General features: G+C 44.4%; 1 protein-coding gene across 5 annotated transcripts; it reads right to left on the bottom strand.

Annotated features, from left to right (window-relative positions):
- Positions 1 to 518: 518 nt before the first annotated feature.
- On the bottom strand, positions 519 to 17666 carry LOC120396085 (butyrophilin subfamily 2 member A2-like). Of its 5 annotated transcripts, XR_005592978.1 has the most exons (6): positions 17534 to 17655; positions 9006 to 9238; positions 6740 to 7147; positions 4494 to 4778; positions 3377 to 3516; positions 519 to 682 (listed from the first exon to the last, which is right to left on the bottom strand). XR_005592978.1 is itself a non-coding variant. In XM_039521000.1 (5 exons), the coding sequence occupies exons 2-5, from the start codon at positions 9064 to 9066 to the stop codon at positions 3482 to 3484; spliced, it is 789 nt and encodes a 262-aa protein (XP_039376934.1). In that variant the 5' UTR covers positions 9067 to 9238; positions 17534 to 17655; the 3' UTR covers positions 519 to 3481. The 5 variants fall into 5 exon arrangements, 3 of the variants coding, with proteins under 3 accessions (XP_039376934.1, XP_039376939.1, XP_039376951.1); XM_039521000.1 differs by having other exon boundaries at positions 519 to 3516; XM_039521005.1 differs by having other exon boundaries at positions 519 to 3516; positions 9006 to 9241; positions 17534 to 17644.
- Positions 17667 to 18563: the final 897 nt, after the last annotated feature.

Raw genomic sequence — 18563 nt, 5'->3', positions numbered from 1 at the left:
CCAACCACTTTCACCTGGAAGCCCCTGCAGAGCCTCATTGCCCCTGCACCTAGAACCGCCCCCAATGAGCCTCTGCATTCAGATCCCCCCCACACCTAAACACCCCACTGAGCTGCCTGCACCCAGATTGTCCTACACAGAAACTTCTCACCCCCTATCTGGATCCTCCCCACTGAGCCCCTCCACACTTGGATGCTGGCTGGTTGAGCCTGCCTGCCCCACAGCTGGTGCGCCTGGCGCAGAGGGGCAGGGCTGTAGAGTGTTTCTGGGGCAGGCCCAGGCCTTGTGCTGTGTCCGGTGCAGCCTCACCCCTGAGTCTGTGTCCTCTGGGTAGGGGGTGGAGAGGCTGCAGGGTGATCTCCCACATTTGTGCAGCTGATGACCTGTGCTCCCCACTGCCATGCTGGAGCCTCTGCTTTTATTTATTGACAAATAAAACTTGCAGTTTCAAAATATTGTGTGCATAATTTTTATTTATTTATTTTTTTTTGGCGCAGGATGCCCTCAGGAGTGTGGGGAGACGGCAGAGTAGCCAATGCTGGTATCTTAATCATTTTCTCTACTGATCTCTCAATTTTAGACCATGCAATAGAGTATAGGTGTCAGCTAGTGCACACATCTTACATTTGTATTATGGTATACTGGTGAAGGGAGTCTCTGGATGGAGCTGATACAGATTGTACTGTGTTAAACAGAATCAAAGACTTAGTCCCATCTAGCCCATTGCTGGAGGGGTCAGTTCAAGGTCATCTTTTGACAAGGGTTTCTGTTTTCACATAAGGAAAACAGTGGAAATGTTTCATTTTTCCCCCCAGGCCTTTCAACTTCCTCCTTTTGTCTTAAATGCAATATTCCGCAGAATGACAGAGCCGCAAGCCACAGCGAACACAAAATCAGAGACTGACAGAGGAGAGCTGCTTTGCCTCTGTTATAAATGTGTTAAGTAGAGCTGGTCAACACTCTGCAATTGAAAAATTATGTAACTGGAAAACGTGGCAACATATTTCATGGAAAAAATGTTTGGGTTTTTTTTTCCTTCAATTTTCTGACCAGAAAAATTCTAAACTAAGTCTATTTGGAAGGAAATTTTTCATGTTTCATTTTTGCTCTTCATTTTTTATTTCTGGATTTTTCAGGGGTTTCCCCATCTCTCCCCATTTATGTTTCACTGGAAAAAGTTGGAAAATAGTTTTGGAGGTTTTTAAAAGTGTAAAGTGCCTTCCCCCCACCCCCTCACTTTCAAACTATTTTATGTTCTCTTCCCCCTACTTTTCCAGTGGGGGATGTGGGTCTGCCTCCCTCTCCTACTTTCACTTTTTTCCCTACCTCACAATTCTGAACCTGGGAAAGCCAGAACTCTTCAGTTTCCAGAAACCCAAATACTATTAAGTCAAAAAGAAACTGAAGTTTTCATTATGGTTTGACATCTTGAAACAATTGTTTCCATTTTGTTTTAAAACCCTGATATTTTTCAGTTGAAAAACTTCAACGGAATTTACCTACGAATTCTTTAGTGGTATAAATGGGCTTTCTGCCAAGGTAATGAGTTTATGTCATTCATGTTGCCCAAGTATGCATTATGCATTACGGGTTTCACTGCAGCATTTTCAAAAAAGTTATCACCTCACAAGTCCAGTAGTGGCAGAGGCTTTTGTCAAGAGGTCAGGAACTTTCCCAGCTATAAAAGTAATGGAACGAGGTCTTCTCCTACTGTAATCTGAAGAACACAGACTAGGGTTTGCATGTGCAGCGACACAGATGGGCAGGTAGAGATGTGGAGGACACACAAAACAAGATCTAATCTGGGGAGTTTCTCCCTAATGCTGTTAACCTGTTATAAGAAGGGGGAGATCTCTCAAGTTCCACAATGTAGGAATAAATACAGGGAAGGGGAGATTTTTAATGAACTGCATTTTATAAATTGAAATGACAATCGCTTATCCCAAAAATCAGCACTATTGAATACTTTAAATTAGACATTAACTAGACAAAATACACTTAAAACACTGCATTAGCGCACCACTGTAACGCTTTAATGGAGATGCTATAAGCCGACAGGAGAGCGCTCTCCCATCAGTGTAGTTAATCCACCTCCCTGAGAGGCAGTAGCTATGTTGGTGGGAAAAGCTCCCCTACCAACATAGTGCTGTCTACACAGGGGATTAGGTTGGTAGACCTACATCACTCAGAGGTGTGTTGTTGTTTTTTTTCATACCCCTGAGTGATGAAGTTACACCAGTATTGGTCTATAGTGTGGCCCAGACTGTAGACTGGGATTTTCAGTGGAGTCTAAGCCAGGTCTCTACAACAGAATTCCTTTGGTATAACTACATCGCTCAGAGCTGTGAAGAATCCACACCCTTGAGCAATGCAGTTATACCAACGTAAGCACCAGTGTAGACAGTGCTGTGTTGGCGGGAGAGCTTTTCCTGTTGACGCAGCTACCGCCGCCTCTTGAAGTGCATTAACTACACCCATGGGAGATCTCTCGGCTTAGAGTGTCTTCATTCAAGTGCTACAATGGTGCAGCTGCCTCGGTGTAGCATTGTAAGTATAGACCTGCCCTCGGGTCGTTAGGTGCTTAAATCCCATTGCAATTCAGTGGGAGCTGGATGCCTTGCTCCTTTGAACATCCCAGCCCCAGACAAGTCAGCAAAAGGCATGTCATAGATAATGATACGCAGCTAAACAGCCTTACTTGTAATGGTTGAACTCTGACATCCATTTTGAGCATGCACCTTGAGTGCCCAAATCCCCTATTTGGATGTTGCAATCAGCAGTTAGGTACCTAACTGCCATTTATATGCTACTTTGAGTACCCAGCGACAGGATTTAGACACTATTATAGTAGCTATGTTTGAAAAATGGACTTGTGAACAAAGGTGAGTGTTCATCCATTGCTTCTTGTTTTGTGCCTCTGAAAGTTTTAACAGTCACTACTGCCAACACTGTGCATTTCTACAAATGAGGAGTTACACACCCCAATACAAATGCTGGCTGTGTCGTTCTGCAGACCATCTGTACTGTTTCAAGGCAACTAATTCATTTTTAAGCCTTCTGTTTCGTGACCAAGATGTTAACTTTGAACCTGACACAGAGCTAGACACGTCGACGTGTATACACAGATAGATGCTGATAAATATTTTCTAGCTATGGGAAAATTGTACCAAATGGACACTTTTTAGACACATTGGTTTTGTGACTCTCTTATTTTGGGGTTTTCTAAGGCTCTTTAGTGTATTTCACTCAGAGAAACGGAGTGAAGTCAGATTCAGTCTGTGTGCAGTGGGATCAAAAGAGAAGCTGGAAGATATTGTCTGGGACCTTGACAACCCAAGAAACCACTGTTTAAGGCTTCTCTTACTACCCTACTTACTGGCTAAGCCTGACTGTCTCATTTCCCTGCTCCTTAGACAGACAGGTGTAATGTAAAGCCATGGTGGCTCCTATTTGCAGATGACACTTCTCTCCAGGCAGGTTTCTAGTAGTGGTCATACATGTGACTGTATCTCCTCTCTGAAAAAGGAAAAGAGGAGAACAGTGGTTGAGCGTTTGGATGTGGCCTGTGAGCTGTGCCAAGATGCTGCAGTGCTAGGACCTGCAGGCAGGTAGCCAAGAAAGAGTTCCTATCCGCCAGTGAATGTGCTAAAGGTTCCATGTTTCTGTTGTGTGACAGGGACCTTGCTAGAAAAGTTTTGGCTTTTGCTGTGCACAGCTTGGGGAAGCACCTGAAAGTTGTAGACTCTGCTGCTTTTGTGCATACAACTTTCTAGCATTTCTTCTCTGAATACCGAGCCTGAGGCTCTGATGTATACTAAGTATGAGGGATTTTGCTGCTCGAAGGCTGGGGTACCCAAACAAGGGCTACACCAGCAACTACCCAGGGGCCTCACAGTCATGTCTTATTGGTCAATTTGCATACTGAAAACTTCATTAAGGTGGGGGCTGAGATGGCTGCTGCTCCACAACTGAGCCTCCTGCTCCCCCTGCCCTTCTGGGATGTGCAAAACCCTTAAAAACCCAGGCCAGGCTGAGGGAAAGTCTCCTCCCATAGCCCATGTTATGGGGATGGAGGATAATATCTCGTAGGTGTATGGCTGAGGAGTCCACTCAGCTAGTAATTAATACTTAGGGCCCAAATCTACAAAGGTAAGTAGGCTCCTGACTGCCATTGATTTCAACAGAAGTGAGGAACCTAAATATGTTTGTGGATCTGGGATGCAGCTCTTTATATAGCACTCTTTATCCACAGATCTCACAGTGCTTCATAAAGGTGGGTCAGTATCATCCCATTTTTCAGCTGGGGTACTGAGGCACAGGCAGAAGACTACCTTCCCTGAAGTCCCACAACAGCTCAGTGGCACAGCAAGGACTAGAATCCAGGTCTCCTCTGTCCCAGTGCAGTGCCTTATCCATTGGACCACACTGTTTCTTACAGAGAGATCACTGGGTGAATCCCATTTTCACTGTCATTCCCTAGAAAAAGCACTCACTTGGGATCTTGTGGATGGCTCTAACTGGCCGATTAAGCTCATCCTCCTCTTTAATGTGGCAGATGTAGATCTCATGGAGTTTTACAGGGTATTTCAGAATGGACAACACTCGGTGAGCACCATCCTTCTTCTCCTCCAGGATTTCCACTGTAGAGTAGCTGGTCAGATCCTCCTCCTTTCGGTTGTGCCATGTCACTTTGGGCATGTGATACCATCCCTCAGAGATACACTGGACCACAATTTTATCATTGTTTGTGCTGAACTGCACCTGTGGCTCTTCAGCATCTAATTGCAGTGGAAAAACAAAACAATTAGTATGTTTCTAATGACGCCCCGAGTAGTAATTGCTCTGTTAGTGATCTAACAGAAATGTTGTTCTGTCTTAAAATTCTGTCTGGAAATGTCTGTGATGCATGTCTGTAATGTAATGGAAAGTGCACCAGCCAGCCATCCTCACTCTCCTCCAACCCCTGCCCTCTCCTAGGGTGGCTCTAATTTACTGAGGGGAAGACTGAGCCATGTAACCGAGACAAAACAACTGGAATAGGAGCCTCACCATGGGTACGGATTTAGAGTTGACAGCAAATCTGAAGAATTAAAAATAGAAACTGATCAAAAAGAGGGAGGAATAACTTTAGAGGAGTCTGTGGGTATGGCAGGATCATACAATGACCCTACTAATCTCTGAGAGCAGCTTGAGGAACTCTTCATTTTTTCTGCACCTCCTTCCAAATGCCTGGCCTGGGGGAAAGCACAGCAGACACATTCCTGAGGGTTACTTCATGTAGGAAAGTGCCACTCAGTAATGGCCCCATATTTATGGATGGATCCAGAGATCCATTATAAGCCCTATTTTAACCTCATTCCCTCTTGTTTCAGAGACTGTACAATATAATTTGTAATGGTTAATATTAGCATAAAATTTGGAAGGGATATAAAACCTCATGCTTCAGGGATTAAGCCAATCTCTAACTGCTAGAGGTTAGGAGAAGACTTCCCCAGTGGGTTGGGTGGGCAGATTATCCCACATCTACCTACTGGGAGGCGGGCACGGGGTGGAGGGGTCTCTTGTGCCTTTCTCCAAAGCACCTGGTGCTGGCCATGGTTGGAGACAGGAAACTGGCCTGACTGGACATTGGGTCTGATCCAGCGTGACAAATCCTACTATTTGGGCTCTGAAGTGTGTGTGATCACTTTCACAGGAGAGTAGACTTGTCAGGAAAATTGAAGGAAATTGATCAGTATTTGAGAGATGCCTTTGGAGATCCCTCTTGTTTGAATTTTAAACTAAGTATATCATATTTTAATGGGGACCCCCTCTAACTTAAATATGAATTAAATACTAAAATGTATGGCATTAAAGAGAGACTCCATCGTCCATGTTGTCCCATCAATCCCTCTTCGAAGGCTCTGCGAGCCTCATTAGCCCAGCAATCTCCTTGTAAGTCTCATTGAAAGTTAATGGGACTTAGACACCTCAGGGTGGGATTCACACAAGAGACTTAACTGCCACTGAAGGCACTTAGGCACCGATGTGGTTAAGTGTCTGCCATCAAAGTCCCCAAGGCACCTAAATCTCAGTGTTTGGGCCTGTATGCAGCCGCCTAAATCCTGACGTCACCCAGCAGCTCAGCACCCAAATCACATGTAAGTCCCAGTGAGACTCACAAGCTAAGCATCTTGCCTCTGTCTATCTTGCCTGCTGGGCTGATCAAGTAGGTGTGCTCAGAGCACACCTTACGTCACGCAAAAGATGCCAGAGAAGGTGATGATTTCCCTGCGCCCCCCCCCCCCCGCCCAACCTTTAGCCCAGGGGTTAGCGCACACACCTGGAATGTGGGAGACCCAATTTCAATTTCCTGCCCCACATCAGGGAGAGGGGAGATGTATCCAGGCCTTCTATATCCTCAGTGAGTACTCTAACCACTGGGCCAGCAGTTAGTGTACATTGGTGGCCTTAATCACCAGCTAGGGATCAACAATCAGCCATGCCCAGGTTAGGTTTCTGCCCCTTTCCTCAGAGCTCTGTTTATTGTCTTCACGAAGACAGAAAAGGATGCAAAAAGTAACACAACCGTCTGGTTAGGTGTGCAGCCTGTGGTCCTCTAGCCTCCGGTAGATACTGGGTAGGCCCCATTTCGGCCCCACAAGGACCTGACCCAAGGTCTCAGGAAGTGAGAGGCTAGTGCTGATCAAAGACATACACATATACTCTGAAGTAGAAATGGAGACAGAAACATTCTTACCATCCACAAGGAGCTTGATTATCCTTTCTCCCCTTCCCTTTAAGCTGGTAGCTGTGCATTTGTATATTGCCTGGTCAGGAAAATTCACATGTTCCAATAAGAGTGAAAGACTCCCCTGGGAAATGGCCTTCCAGTCTACCTGGACTCTCCCCTCGTATTGGGAGCTTTGCTCTTCCAACCGCTCCTGGTTGTTGCTAAAACTGTAAACCACCTTCGAAGAAAACTCATAGAAATCATGCAGTGTTAAAAAATATTGATAATATTCCTGATCATCTTCCACCTCATATTCCTCCTTGATATCCTCCTTCTCCCAAGAGAAGGAAAGGTCATCTGTGCCATCCACGAAGGAGAAATAGCAGGGTAAGGTAACAGTGCTGTAGGGTCGTGCCCTTAATTCTTCTACAGCCTCTGGAAATGGCACACAGAGTTAGTAATCATTCAATCAGGCAGCAACCAACCCTGTGCCCGGCTCTGGATTTCAGATTTACAGGACTGCTACTCCAGAGCTGCCCACCCGGCCTCTGTGTGGCACTCCTTGTGCCACAGTTACCTGCTTCCCATTTCACATGGTCTATAGTTCTTATTCCAAAGCCCTGTGCCAATATTTTCCTGGATCCAAGGGACCACAGGCACCACAGACTTAGGGGAACCAGAATTACTGACACGAAAAACGTGGTGTCATAGGTGGTGGGAAGGGGTGAGCATAGGGTGAAGAAGTTCAGGAGGGGGCGGGAACGTTCATAAGGGACTGAGGTGCCTTTCCACCCTGTAGCAGTGCAGCAGGGCTAAGAGCGGCTCTGACGCTGGTTTACAAACTAACAGGGTTTGTAAGCTGGTAAGAGGCTAGGCTAGGGTTAGGGCAGCCCAAGTTGCACCGCTGCTTCTGTAGAAGGCTTTGCCGGGGCTATGAATCACAAGACGCTGGTCTGTTCTTGCCGCACACCCTTCCCATTTGCCTCCACCCCAGATCCAGAACACTCCCTGTGAAAGAGGTTGCTATGGGGTGGCACAGAGCTGATGAAACCAGCTCTGCACCAGGGTATAGGAGCCACCTGTACCAGCAGTACTCCCTGGGGTAGATTTACACATCTCCTTGCCTACTTCAAGGGGGCTGCAGGACAAGGATGAAGTGTCAGAGACAGACTCTGAAAACAGGGACAATTCTAGTTTCCAGACACACATGGTCACCCTACTCATAAAACAGCCTGCTTTATCTACTGTGTTTATAGAAATCTCAAAGCCACAGCCAGCCAGATACCAAACTTGACTCTGCCTGCTCTCCAAACACTAGATGGAGACTCACAAGTACCACAGGAGACAGGGAAACTCCAGGTGTGTACCAATTGGAATGGGTGAGGGCAGAGGTAAAGTTTTTTATGATACTTTGGCCATAATTCCCATCATTTCATACACTTAGATTTTTTTTGACCATGCTCATATTGTAGAATTGACCGGCCTTCCAGCACTGGGTTGTTAGAAAACTATAATGTTCTAAGTTGGTTTGTTTGTTGATTTATCAGTGCAACCTTATAATCTTAAATCCAGTTTAACAAATTCTTTTCCTGGGCTAAGCAATTTGTAAGGTGAGTCATGGTAACAGCCTGCCGAAAGCATTTATTTATTATGATATTTATCGCGCATTCTTAATTCCAAGTACTTTACAACATTTTAAAAACTAACAATAATTTAGAACTACCCATATTCCAATATATTCATAGAACTGTCCATTTGCCAGGAAACAACCCACCATGGCAGTAGGAAGGTGCAAACACTAAAAGGAAGTGAGATCATCTCTGGCGATATACAATGGTGTAACTAGGAGAAACTGGGTGAAATTTAAACATAGCAAAATTTAGGCTGAATCTCAGGAAATGCTTTCTGACAGTAAGATGTCTGAGGTTGTAGAATAGTCTCCCTGGAAGAGGGGTGGAAGCCCCTTTGCTTGTTATATTGAAAACTAGACTGGACAAAGGCTGAAAAAAATATTCTATAGGGCATAATCTTGCCATGGTGCCCAGATGTGGATGGACTAGATATAACCTAGTAGGTCTTTTACCTCATTAACATCTGCGATTCTAAGTGTCTATGAAGATAATTTCATTTTCCCTCCTAATTTGGACGTGATCATTAAGCTGCACATTGAAATAGCAATGTCTCCATATCTTTCAATGGTTAGACATTCAGGCAAATGCATAAATGCCTCATGAGCATTTCATCTGAAATCAGAAAACACAAACCACCCTCGTCTCTACCCATATCCACTCACCTGAGTGAAAGCTCAGAAGCAGGAGCAGCAAGGCGTGGACAGACACCACAAGGAAGACCATCCTGAAACCTCAGAAAGAGGGTTTGTGCCTGGATTACTGCCCCAACTCCCAAGGACTCTGTGCCTGCTAGAAGGTCTCAAGGGAAGAAGAGGTTATACTGGGCAGACTTCCAGGATCTCTTGGCAGGCAGGACTGGCATTGACAGCTGCATCTCAGGCTTCTCTTCCCTGTGCTTCTAGAATAATGTGTATACTGTCAGAAAGCCACATAACGCACAGCAGTTGTAGGAGCAGAAGGGACAAGCTAGTTTAATTTTCTGTGAGAGTCAATGGCTAGGAACAAATGTTTGTGAAGTGCCTACACCAGAATTCCAGTTGTGTTAGTTACCATGTTAACTAGCACATGTTTAAGCATGAGTTATTCTCTAGGAATTATTTTGGGCAAGTTTGCTGGCCTTTGTTATACAGGAGGTCAGACTAGATGATCACAATGGGCCTTGGAATCTATGGCTACAAATTCAGGGGGAGACAAATATTTAGGTTTTTATGGTATAAATGTAGCATGTGGTGCTACTGGGGGCATTTGGGAGAAGGGGAACGCAGCTCATCTGTGGAGCCAGCTCCTTCGGCCTCCACTCCCTGATTTTTGGAACAAATTAGTCCACTGTTAATAATAAAATTATTAGTCACAAGTCTACAGTCAGCAATCCGGAACAGCAGACTCCTCCTATGATTTCTTGCAAAAGGCTGAGACCAAGCCAAGGAGGAGGGTAGGGAACAAGCCAGTTCCCATCTCGAACCAGGTAGACATTTCGACTCTGGCCATCAGGTGCTATTTCAACATCTTTAGATAAATAAGAAAGAGGCACCTGTCTGGGTTAAAGCCTGTACTTACCTTTGGTCACCCTACGTCCCTTGGTACAGGCAACCAAGTGCAGGTGAGGATGGTGAGAAAGAAGCAGGAAGTAAGGTGCTGGAGAGGAGACATCCCTCTGTGTGCCAAGAGGCACCCCTTAGGAGCCGTGAGGCAGGCTGAGCTCTTGCCATGATGAACACAAAACAGGGCTTTCCACTCTCCATTAAAAATGAACCATTTTTCCTCTTTCATGTTTTAAATTCAGCAGTGTTTAAAAGCAAATAAAACGAGCTGCCTTCTGGACATGGAGCTAGTGTGCCCCTTGTTCTAGGCATATTGCACACAAAGGACTCTGTGCTTCTTGGTCTCGGGGCCCCCATGCATCTATGGGCTGGGTGAGGAGGCAGGGAACAGATCAGATGTCCAGGGAATGAAGATCAAAAATCCCACCAGCAGCTGTGGAGCTGTTGACAGTCAGCCTATCTCATGTACATTGATGTAAATCAAGAGCAACTCCATAGAAACAATGGAAACAAAACAGTGTAAAAATGATGTGAGATCGGGGTCAGGACCTGGGCTTTCAGAAAGACGCTTTCCTCACTTAAGACAAGAGAGTTTGGAATATTATTCCTGACCTACAGATTTCTGTTCACTGGAGAATTAGTAGAACAGGAGTAAGTGCAATGTACATTAGAGAACACCAAACAGGGTGCAGGGAAGGAGTTGGGTGAATGAGATGCTGGGGTTGGGTTTTGGCTCAAGTAATCAACTAGGCAGGAAGATTATGCTAGAGTCTTTCAGCCAGGGCACAAAAATATGCAACCCAGTTCACGGAGGATTTTCTGCCTGTTAATACATACGGCAAACAGTCTGATACTAGGAACATGCCCATCTGGAAAATACTGCCTACAATGGGAAACTGAAAAATCTATGATTTTCTTCATAGTTGCTTCCCACCAGCCCTTCACCCTCACCTCCACCACAGGGCCTGTTGCTGCCATCACATTGTCAGGGTGTCGTACAGCACAGGCCAGAACCCATTTCTTCTGGGTCCTAGGATGTGACCCTAAACACAGGGTCATCTTTTCTTCTTCCTACAGCCACTGTTACCTTCACAGCATGCAGGCAGCACACTGAACAGGGGTAACTATTGCCCAGGGAAATTCAGCTGGGTCTCTCAGCATGCAGGAAACTAAAGACAGAATTAAGAAAAAAGAGCCACCGTGGTTAAACAACAAAGTAAAAGAAGCAGCGAGAGGCAAAAAGGCATTCTTTAAAAAGTGGAAGATAACTCCTAATGAGGAAAATAGAAAAGAGCATAAACGCTGGCAAATGAAGTGTAAAAATATAATTAAAAAGACTAAAAAAGAATTTGAAGAACAGCTAGCCAAAGACTCCAAAAGTAATAGCATTTTTTTTTAAATACATCAGAAGCAGAAAGCCTGCTAAACAACCAGTGGGGCCACTGGACAATCAAGATGCTAAAGGAGCACTCAAAGATGATAAGGCCATTGTGGAGAAACTAAATGAATTCTTTGCATCAGTCTCCACTGTTGAGGATGTGAGGGAGATTCCCAAACCTGAGACATTCTTTTTGGGTGACAAATCTGAGGAACTGTCCCAAATTGAGGTGTCATTAGACAAGGTTTTGGAACAAATTGTTAAACTAAACAGTAATAAGTCTCCAGGACCAGATGGTATTCACCCAAGAGTTCTGAAGGAACTCAAATGTGAAATTGCAGGACTACTAACTGTCATATGTAACCTAACATTTAAATCAGCTTCTATACCAAATGACTGGAGGATAGCTAATGTGATGCCAATTTTAAAAAAGGGCTCCAGAGGTGATCCTGGCAACTACAGGCCAGTAAGCCTCACTTCAGTACTGGGCAAATTGGTTGAAACTATCATAAAGAACAAAATTGTCAGACACATAGATGAACATAATTTGTTGGGAAATAGTCAACATGGTTTTTGTAAAGGGAAATCACGCCGCACCAATCTACTAGAATTCTTTGAGGGGATCAACAAGCATGCGGACAAAGGAGAGTGTATTTAGATTTTATAGTGGATATACTGTATTTAGATTTTCAGAAAGCCTTTGACAAGGTCCCTCACCAAAGGTTCTTAAGCAAAATAAGCAGTCATGGGATAAGAGGGAAGGTTCTCTCATGGATTGGTAACTGGTTAAAATATAGGAAACAAAGGGTAGGAATAAATAGTCAGTTTTCAGAGAGGTAAATAGTTGTGTCCCCCAGGGTTCTGTACTGGGCACAGTTTTATTTAACATATTCATAAACGATCTGGAAAAAGGGATAAATAATGAGGTAGCAAAATTTGCAGATGATACAAAACTACTCAAGATAGTTACGTCCCAGGCAGATTGCGAAGAGCTACAAAAGGATCTCACAAAACTGGGTGACTGGGCAACAAAATGGCAGATGAAATTTAATGTTGATAAATGCAAAGTAATGCACATTGGAAAACATAATCCTAACTATACATATACAGTGATGGGGTCTAAATTGGCTGTTACCACTCAAGAAAGAGATTTTAGAGTCATTGTGGATAGTTCTCTGAAATCATTCACTCAATGTGGGGTTGTGAGTTCAATCCTTGAGGGGGCCATTTAGGGATCTGGGGCAAAAATCTGTCTGGGGATTGGTCCTGCTTTGAGCAGGGGGTTGGACTAGATGACTTCCTGAGGTCCCTTCCAACCCTGATATTCTATGTGCAGCGGCAGTCAAAAAAGCAAACAGAATGTTGGGACTCATCAAGAAAGGGATAGATAATAAGACAGAAAATATCATATTGCCTCTATATAAATCCATGGTACACCCATACCTTGAATACTGGGTGCAGATGTGGTCGCCCCATCTCAAAAAAAGATATATTGGAATTGGAAAAGATTCAGAAAAGGGCAACAAAATGATTAGGGGTATAGAACGGCTTCTGTATGAGGAGAGATTAATAAGACTGGGACTTTTCAGCTTGGAAAAGAGGCGACTAAGGGGGGATATGATAGAGGTCTATAAAATCATGAATGGTATAGAGAAAGTAAATAAGGAAGTGTTATTTACTCCTTCTCATAATACCAGAACAAGGGGCCACAAAATGAAATTAATAGGTAGCAGGTTTAAAACAAACACAAGAAAGTATTTTTTCAGACAACAAACTGTCAACTTCTGGAATGCCTTGCTAGAGGGTATTGTGAAGGCCAATACTATATCAGAGTTCAAAAGGGAGCTAGATAGATTCATGGAAAATAGGTCCATCAATGGCTATTAGCCAGGATGGGCAGGAATGGCGTCCCTAGCCTCTGTTTGCCAGAAGCTGGAATTGGGTGACAGCACATGGATCAGTTGATGATAACCTGTCTGTTCATTCCCTTTGGGGCACCTGCCATTGCCCACTGTCAGAGGACAGGATACTGGGCTTGATGGACCTTTGGTTTGACCCAGTATGGCCGTTCTAATTAGTACCTACGTTTCCAGAAGCAATATGGCTAAGTAAATGAGACTAGGTTTCTACTTATATTAGTGTCCTGGGTTCTATTCCCACCTTTAGCTGAAGTGACTCACTTTCCTCATATATAAATTAGAGCGTGTGATAGATGTCTGTCTTGAGGAACAGGGATATAAGGCCTTGGTCAATACACGATTGCCTGGAAATGTGTAGGGCAGGTAAAAGAAGCATGAACTCCTGGTGGTGCCTAACCCAGTGCACAGGGGAGCTGGAACAATTTTTATAGCGAGGGTGCTGAGAATTATTGAACCAAACTGTAAACCCTGAATATGATGGGAACCACTTCAAGCCAGGGAGTGCAGCAGCACCCCCAGGACCCCTAGTTTCAGCACAGGAGTGGACAAACTACGGCCCATGGGCCAGATCCAGCCTGCCAGATGTTTTAATCTGGCCCTCGATCTCCTGCTAGGGAGCAGGGTCAGGGGCTGCTCCACGTGGCTCCCAGAAGCAGCAGCATGGCCCCCCTCTGGCTCCTACGCATATGGGCATCCAGGGTATGCCCCTGCCCCAACAGCCACTCCCACAGCTCCCATTGGCTGGGAACCACAGCCAATGGGCGCTGCAGGAGCGGTGTCTGCGGATGGAACAGTGCACAGAGCCGCCTGGCCGTGCCTCTGCATAGGCGCTGGAGACAGACATGCCGCTGCTTCTGGGAGCTGCATGAGGTAAGCATCACCCAGACCCTATACCCCTGTGCCTCCCCCTGCGCCCCTGCCCCAGCCCTGATCCTCCTCCCACCCTCTGAACACCTCAGTCCCAGTCCAGAGCGCCCTCCTACACCCCAAACTCCTCATCCCCAGTCCCACCCCAGAGCCCCCAGCTGGAGCCCTCACCCCCTCCTGCATCCCAACCCCAATTTGTGAATATTCATGGCCCGCCATACAATTTCTATTCCCAAAAAGTTTGCCCACCCCTGTTCCAGCACCTATGCCAGTGCACTTCTCTCTAAGCTACAAGATACTGTGGGAGGGGTGTCTTTCTGGCCATTCTGTTTCAATTCTTGTGAGCCAGACTACACAGCTCTGAGACACGAGCAGCATAAGCTTGTGCAATTCAGTTCTGATTCTGAGCAGTTCCTCTACAAGCCAAGACTGGCTCACTCTCCAGAGCCAATCCAAATGTCTAATAAGTTCTTATTAATAAACTTTTACAGCTTGACCCTGATGCCTGACACCTGATCACAGCATAGGCAGTCTGGGAATATATGTTGCGTCTGGATCCTCCCCACAATTTTCTCTGTAGCTCTTCACAAATAATATGTATAAAAACTTTGAGATTTTAAAACCAGGAGAAGTGCTTCCTGCATACCCACAATCATAAAGCACATTGAGAGCCACAGGTGAATGAGCACTATGTAAATGTAAAGCATCAAATCAGATTATGCTTAACTTTAAATCTATGCTCAAGTGATTTGCTGAAGAGAGATGAATAACTGATGTGCTTAAAATTAGGCATATGCTTTTAAGTGCATTGCTGAACTAGTGCTTTCGGGGGCGGGGGCGGTTCAGGATAGGCTGATGTAAACAGATAAAGGTATTGGCTGGGTGTCTGGGGAATAGACAGTACAAAACAGTTTGCATGGAAACAAGTAGTGAAGCTTCAGGGATTCCCAATGGGAAAGTAAACAGACTCCAACATGCAAGGGTGGTTTGCTGAACTGAGATATTATAATAGCAGAACATATTGTCAAAATCAGTAATTATGAAACTTGAGATTTACAAACTGATGGCAATCCTGAGTTACTAGGGTTTAACATCTGGACTTTTCAGACTGAAAAGTATCACATTAGTATCATAGAAATGAAGGACTGAAAAGGACCTCAAGAGGTCATCTAGTTCATCACCTGCTCTGAGGCAGGACCAAGTAAACGAAACCAGCCCTGATAAGTGTTTGTATAACCTGTTCTTCAAAACCTGCAATGACAGGGATTCCACAACTCCCTTGGTAACCTGTTCCAGTGCTTAACTACCCTTATGGGTAGAAAGTTTCTCCTAATATCTAACCTAAATATCGCTTGCTGCAGATTAAACCGATTACTACTTGTCCTAACCTTAGTAGACATGGAGAACAATTGATCACAGTCCTCTTTATAACAACCTTTTACATATTTGGAAAGAGTTCAGAGGATGGCAACAAACATGACAAGAGGTTTAGAAGAGCTGATCTATGAGGAAAGCTTCCAAGAACTGGCCCTGATTAGTCTAGAGAAGGCTGAGGGGGGGCATGATAACAGTCTTCAATTTGTTCACATCTTTCTTAAAGTGTGGCACCCAGAACAGGACACAGTACTCCAGCTGAGGCCTCACCAGTGCTGAGAAGAACAGGACAATTACCTGCCGTGTCTTGCATACAACACTTCTGTTAATACACCTCAGAATGACATTTGCCTTTTTCACATTGTTAGCTACTATTCAATTTGTGATTTAGTATAACCCCCAGATCCTTTTCTGCATTACTGCTGCTTAGCCAGTTATTCCCCATTTTGTATTTGTGCATTTGATTTTTCCTTCCTAAATGTATGACTTTGCCCTTGTGCCAAAGAGGGAGACCAAGCAAGTAATCCAGCTCCTACTGAAATGATACATCTAATATTACAGAAATAGTAAGTAATAGCAAGGAAATGAGTTAGATTATCTTTTGTTTTAGCTTGTGAATTTTCCCTATGCTAAGAGGGAGGTTTATTCCTGTTTTTTGTAACTTTAAAGTTTTGCCTCGAGGGGAATCCTCTGTGTTTTAAATCTTATGACCCTGTAAAATTACCTTCCATCCTGATTTTACAGAGGTGCTTCTTTTACTTTTTTCTTTATAATAAAGTTCTGGTTTTTAAGAATATGATTGGTTTTTAATGTCCTAACCACCCCAAGGGTCTGGTCTGTGCTCACCTTGTTTACCTATTTGTTTGGTAGATTATTCTCAAGCCTTCCCAGGAAAGGGGGTGAAGGGGTTTGGGGGGGATATTTTAGGGAAACAGGAACTCCAAGTGGTCCTTTTCCTGAACCTTTGTCTAACTCACTTGGTAATGGCAGCAATACCATCTAAGGACAAGGAATTTGTGCCTTGGAGAAGTTTTTAACCTAAGCTGGTTGAATATAAGCTTAGGGGGTCTTTCATGGGGGTCCCCACATCTGTACCCCAGAGTCCAGAGAGGGGAGGGAACCCTGACATGATGGCAGCATGGTGGGATCATTTTAAACCAGAAGCACAGACCTCGAGATATTAAAAGGACATTTCATTTTTTCTTTTGGCTGCTTGAAAGCCAGGAAGGTTTTTTTTAAAAAAGGACACTTTTTTTTTCCAAATGAGAGCAGCTGGATTTTTTTTTCTTTGCCTGGAGGCAGTGTAGTTAAGTCCTGCAAGAAAATTCACAAGCTAAAACAAAAGAGAATCTAACGCATTTCCTTGCTATTACTTACTATTTCTGTAATATTAGATGCATCAGTTCAGTAGGAGCTGGATTACTTGCTTGGTCTCTCTGTTTGTCTCAGAGAGAACAACAACACACACAGCATAAAGCGAAAAACCTTCCCCCATAGATTTGAAAGTATCTTCTCCCCTTATTGGTCTTTTTGGTTCTTAACCCTTTACAGGTAAAGGAGGGATTTTATGCTACCCTTAGCTGTATGTTCATGACACCTTGTCTTTATTTAATTTCATTTTATTGATTTCAGACTAATTCTCCATTTATCAAGATCATTTGGATTCTAATCCAGTCCTCCAAAATGCTTGCAACTCCTCCCACCTTGTTGTCACCTGCAACTTATATAAGCAGATTCTCTACTCCATAATCCAAGCCATTAATGAAAATATGGAATAGTACCAGGCCTAGGACAGACCCTTGTGGGACCCCACTTGATATGGCCTCCCAGTTTGATAGCGAACCAATGATAACTACTCTTTGAGTACTATCTTCCAACCAGTTGTGCACCCATTTTGTAGTAATTTCATCTAGGCCACATTTCCCTAGTTTGCTTATGGAAATGCCACATGGAACTGAATCAAAAGCCTTACTAAAATCAAGATATATCATGTCTATAGCTTCCCCACTATCTACTAGGCCAGTAAACCTGTCAAAAAAGAAAATCAGATTGGTTTGGCATGATTTGTTCCTGACAAATCCATTCTTCTAGATGGCACTGCAACTACTCACCTGACATATGTTGGGTCAGCTCAGTACATGGCAACCCACATTCAGCATCATGTCAAGTCTTGCACAACTTTCCACACAGTCAGTTCAGACAATCATTGATCTATATTGGTCTTCAGCTACCAATAGTCACAAGCACAAAGCAGCAGCGGTGGAACCTGCACAAAGCCAACTGGGAGAAATACAGCAAGACTCTAGAATGGAGTGTTGTAACAATACTGCCCCACCACATCCCAACAGAGCAGGCTTACTGGTGTTTCTGTAGCGCTATCTACAAAGCAGCCACCAGAGCCATTCCACATGGATATCACCCTGTGTACATCCTCGGCCTTGAAGAAGAGTGTGCCGCTCTACTCAGGCAGTATGAGTCAAACAGTGACCCGGACGCGGCCAACCACTTAGTCGAAGTTTTGAGCTGTGCTTGTCAAGCCAGATGGGAGGAAAAGACCAAGAGCCTGGACTTTACTTGTTCCAGCCAAAAATGCTGGAGTTTACTTTGTCACCTTGAAGTAGCCCAGCAACCACTGACACCAAGCTGATCATCTGTGAGTGCTAACCAAGTAGCCAGTCACCTCCTTCGTAAGGAAAAGACAATCCTGGAAAAAGAAGTGAAGAGTCTAGTCCAGAGCAAGTGAAGGGTCTTCCGTAAGCAGCACAAATCCAGAGCTTGCCCCGAACCTTTCACGGTTCCTGAGCTGGATAGAGTGCTACAGACCATCAAATCTGGCACTGCTGCTGGCTATGACAACATCCTTCCAGAGTTCCTGAAACATCTTGGCCCATGCGCCTGCTCTTGGCTGGCTCAGTTCTTCACAAGGGTCACCAATGAAGTAAGACTGCCAAAAATCTGGCGTATGTCAAAAGTCATCAGCCTGCCAAAATCTGGTAAAGACGCAAACCAGGTATCAAGCTACTGCCCAATATCACTACTTTCTGTGTGTCTCAAGGTTCTAGAGTGCCTAATTTTACAGTGAATAACGCCAGAGGTGGAGAACCTGTTGAATGTGGATCAAGCAGACTTTTCACAAGGTTG

The sequence above is a fragment of the Mauremys reevesii genome, linkage group 1 (genome assembly GCF_016161935.1).
Source record: "Mauremys reevesii isolate NIE-2019 linkage group 1, ASM1616193v1, whole genome shotgun sequence".
Taxonomy (NCBI): Eukaryota; Metazoa; Chordata; order Testudines; family Geoemydidae; genus Mauremys; species Mauremys reevesii.
This window is presented reverse-complemented; position numbering and strand designations above follow the sequence as displayed.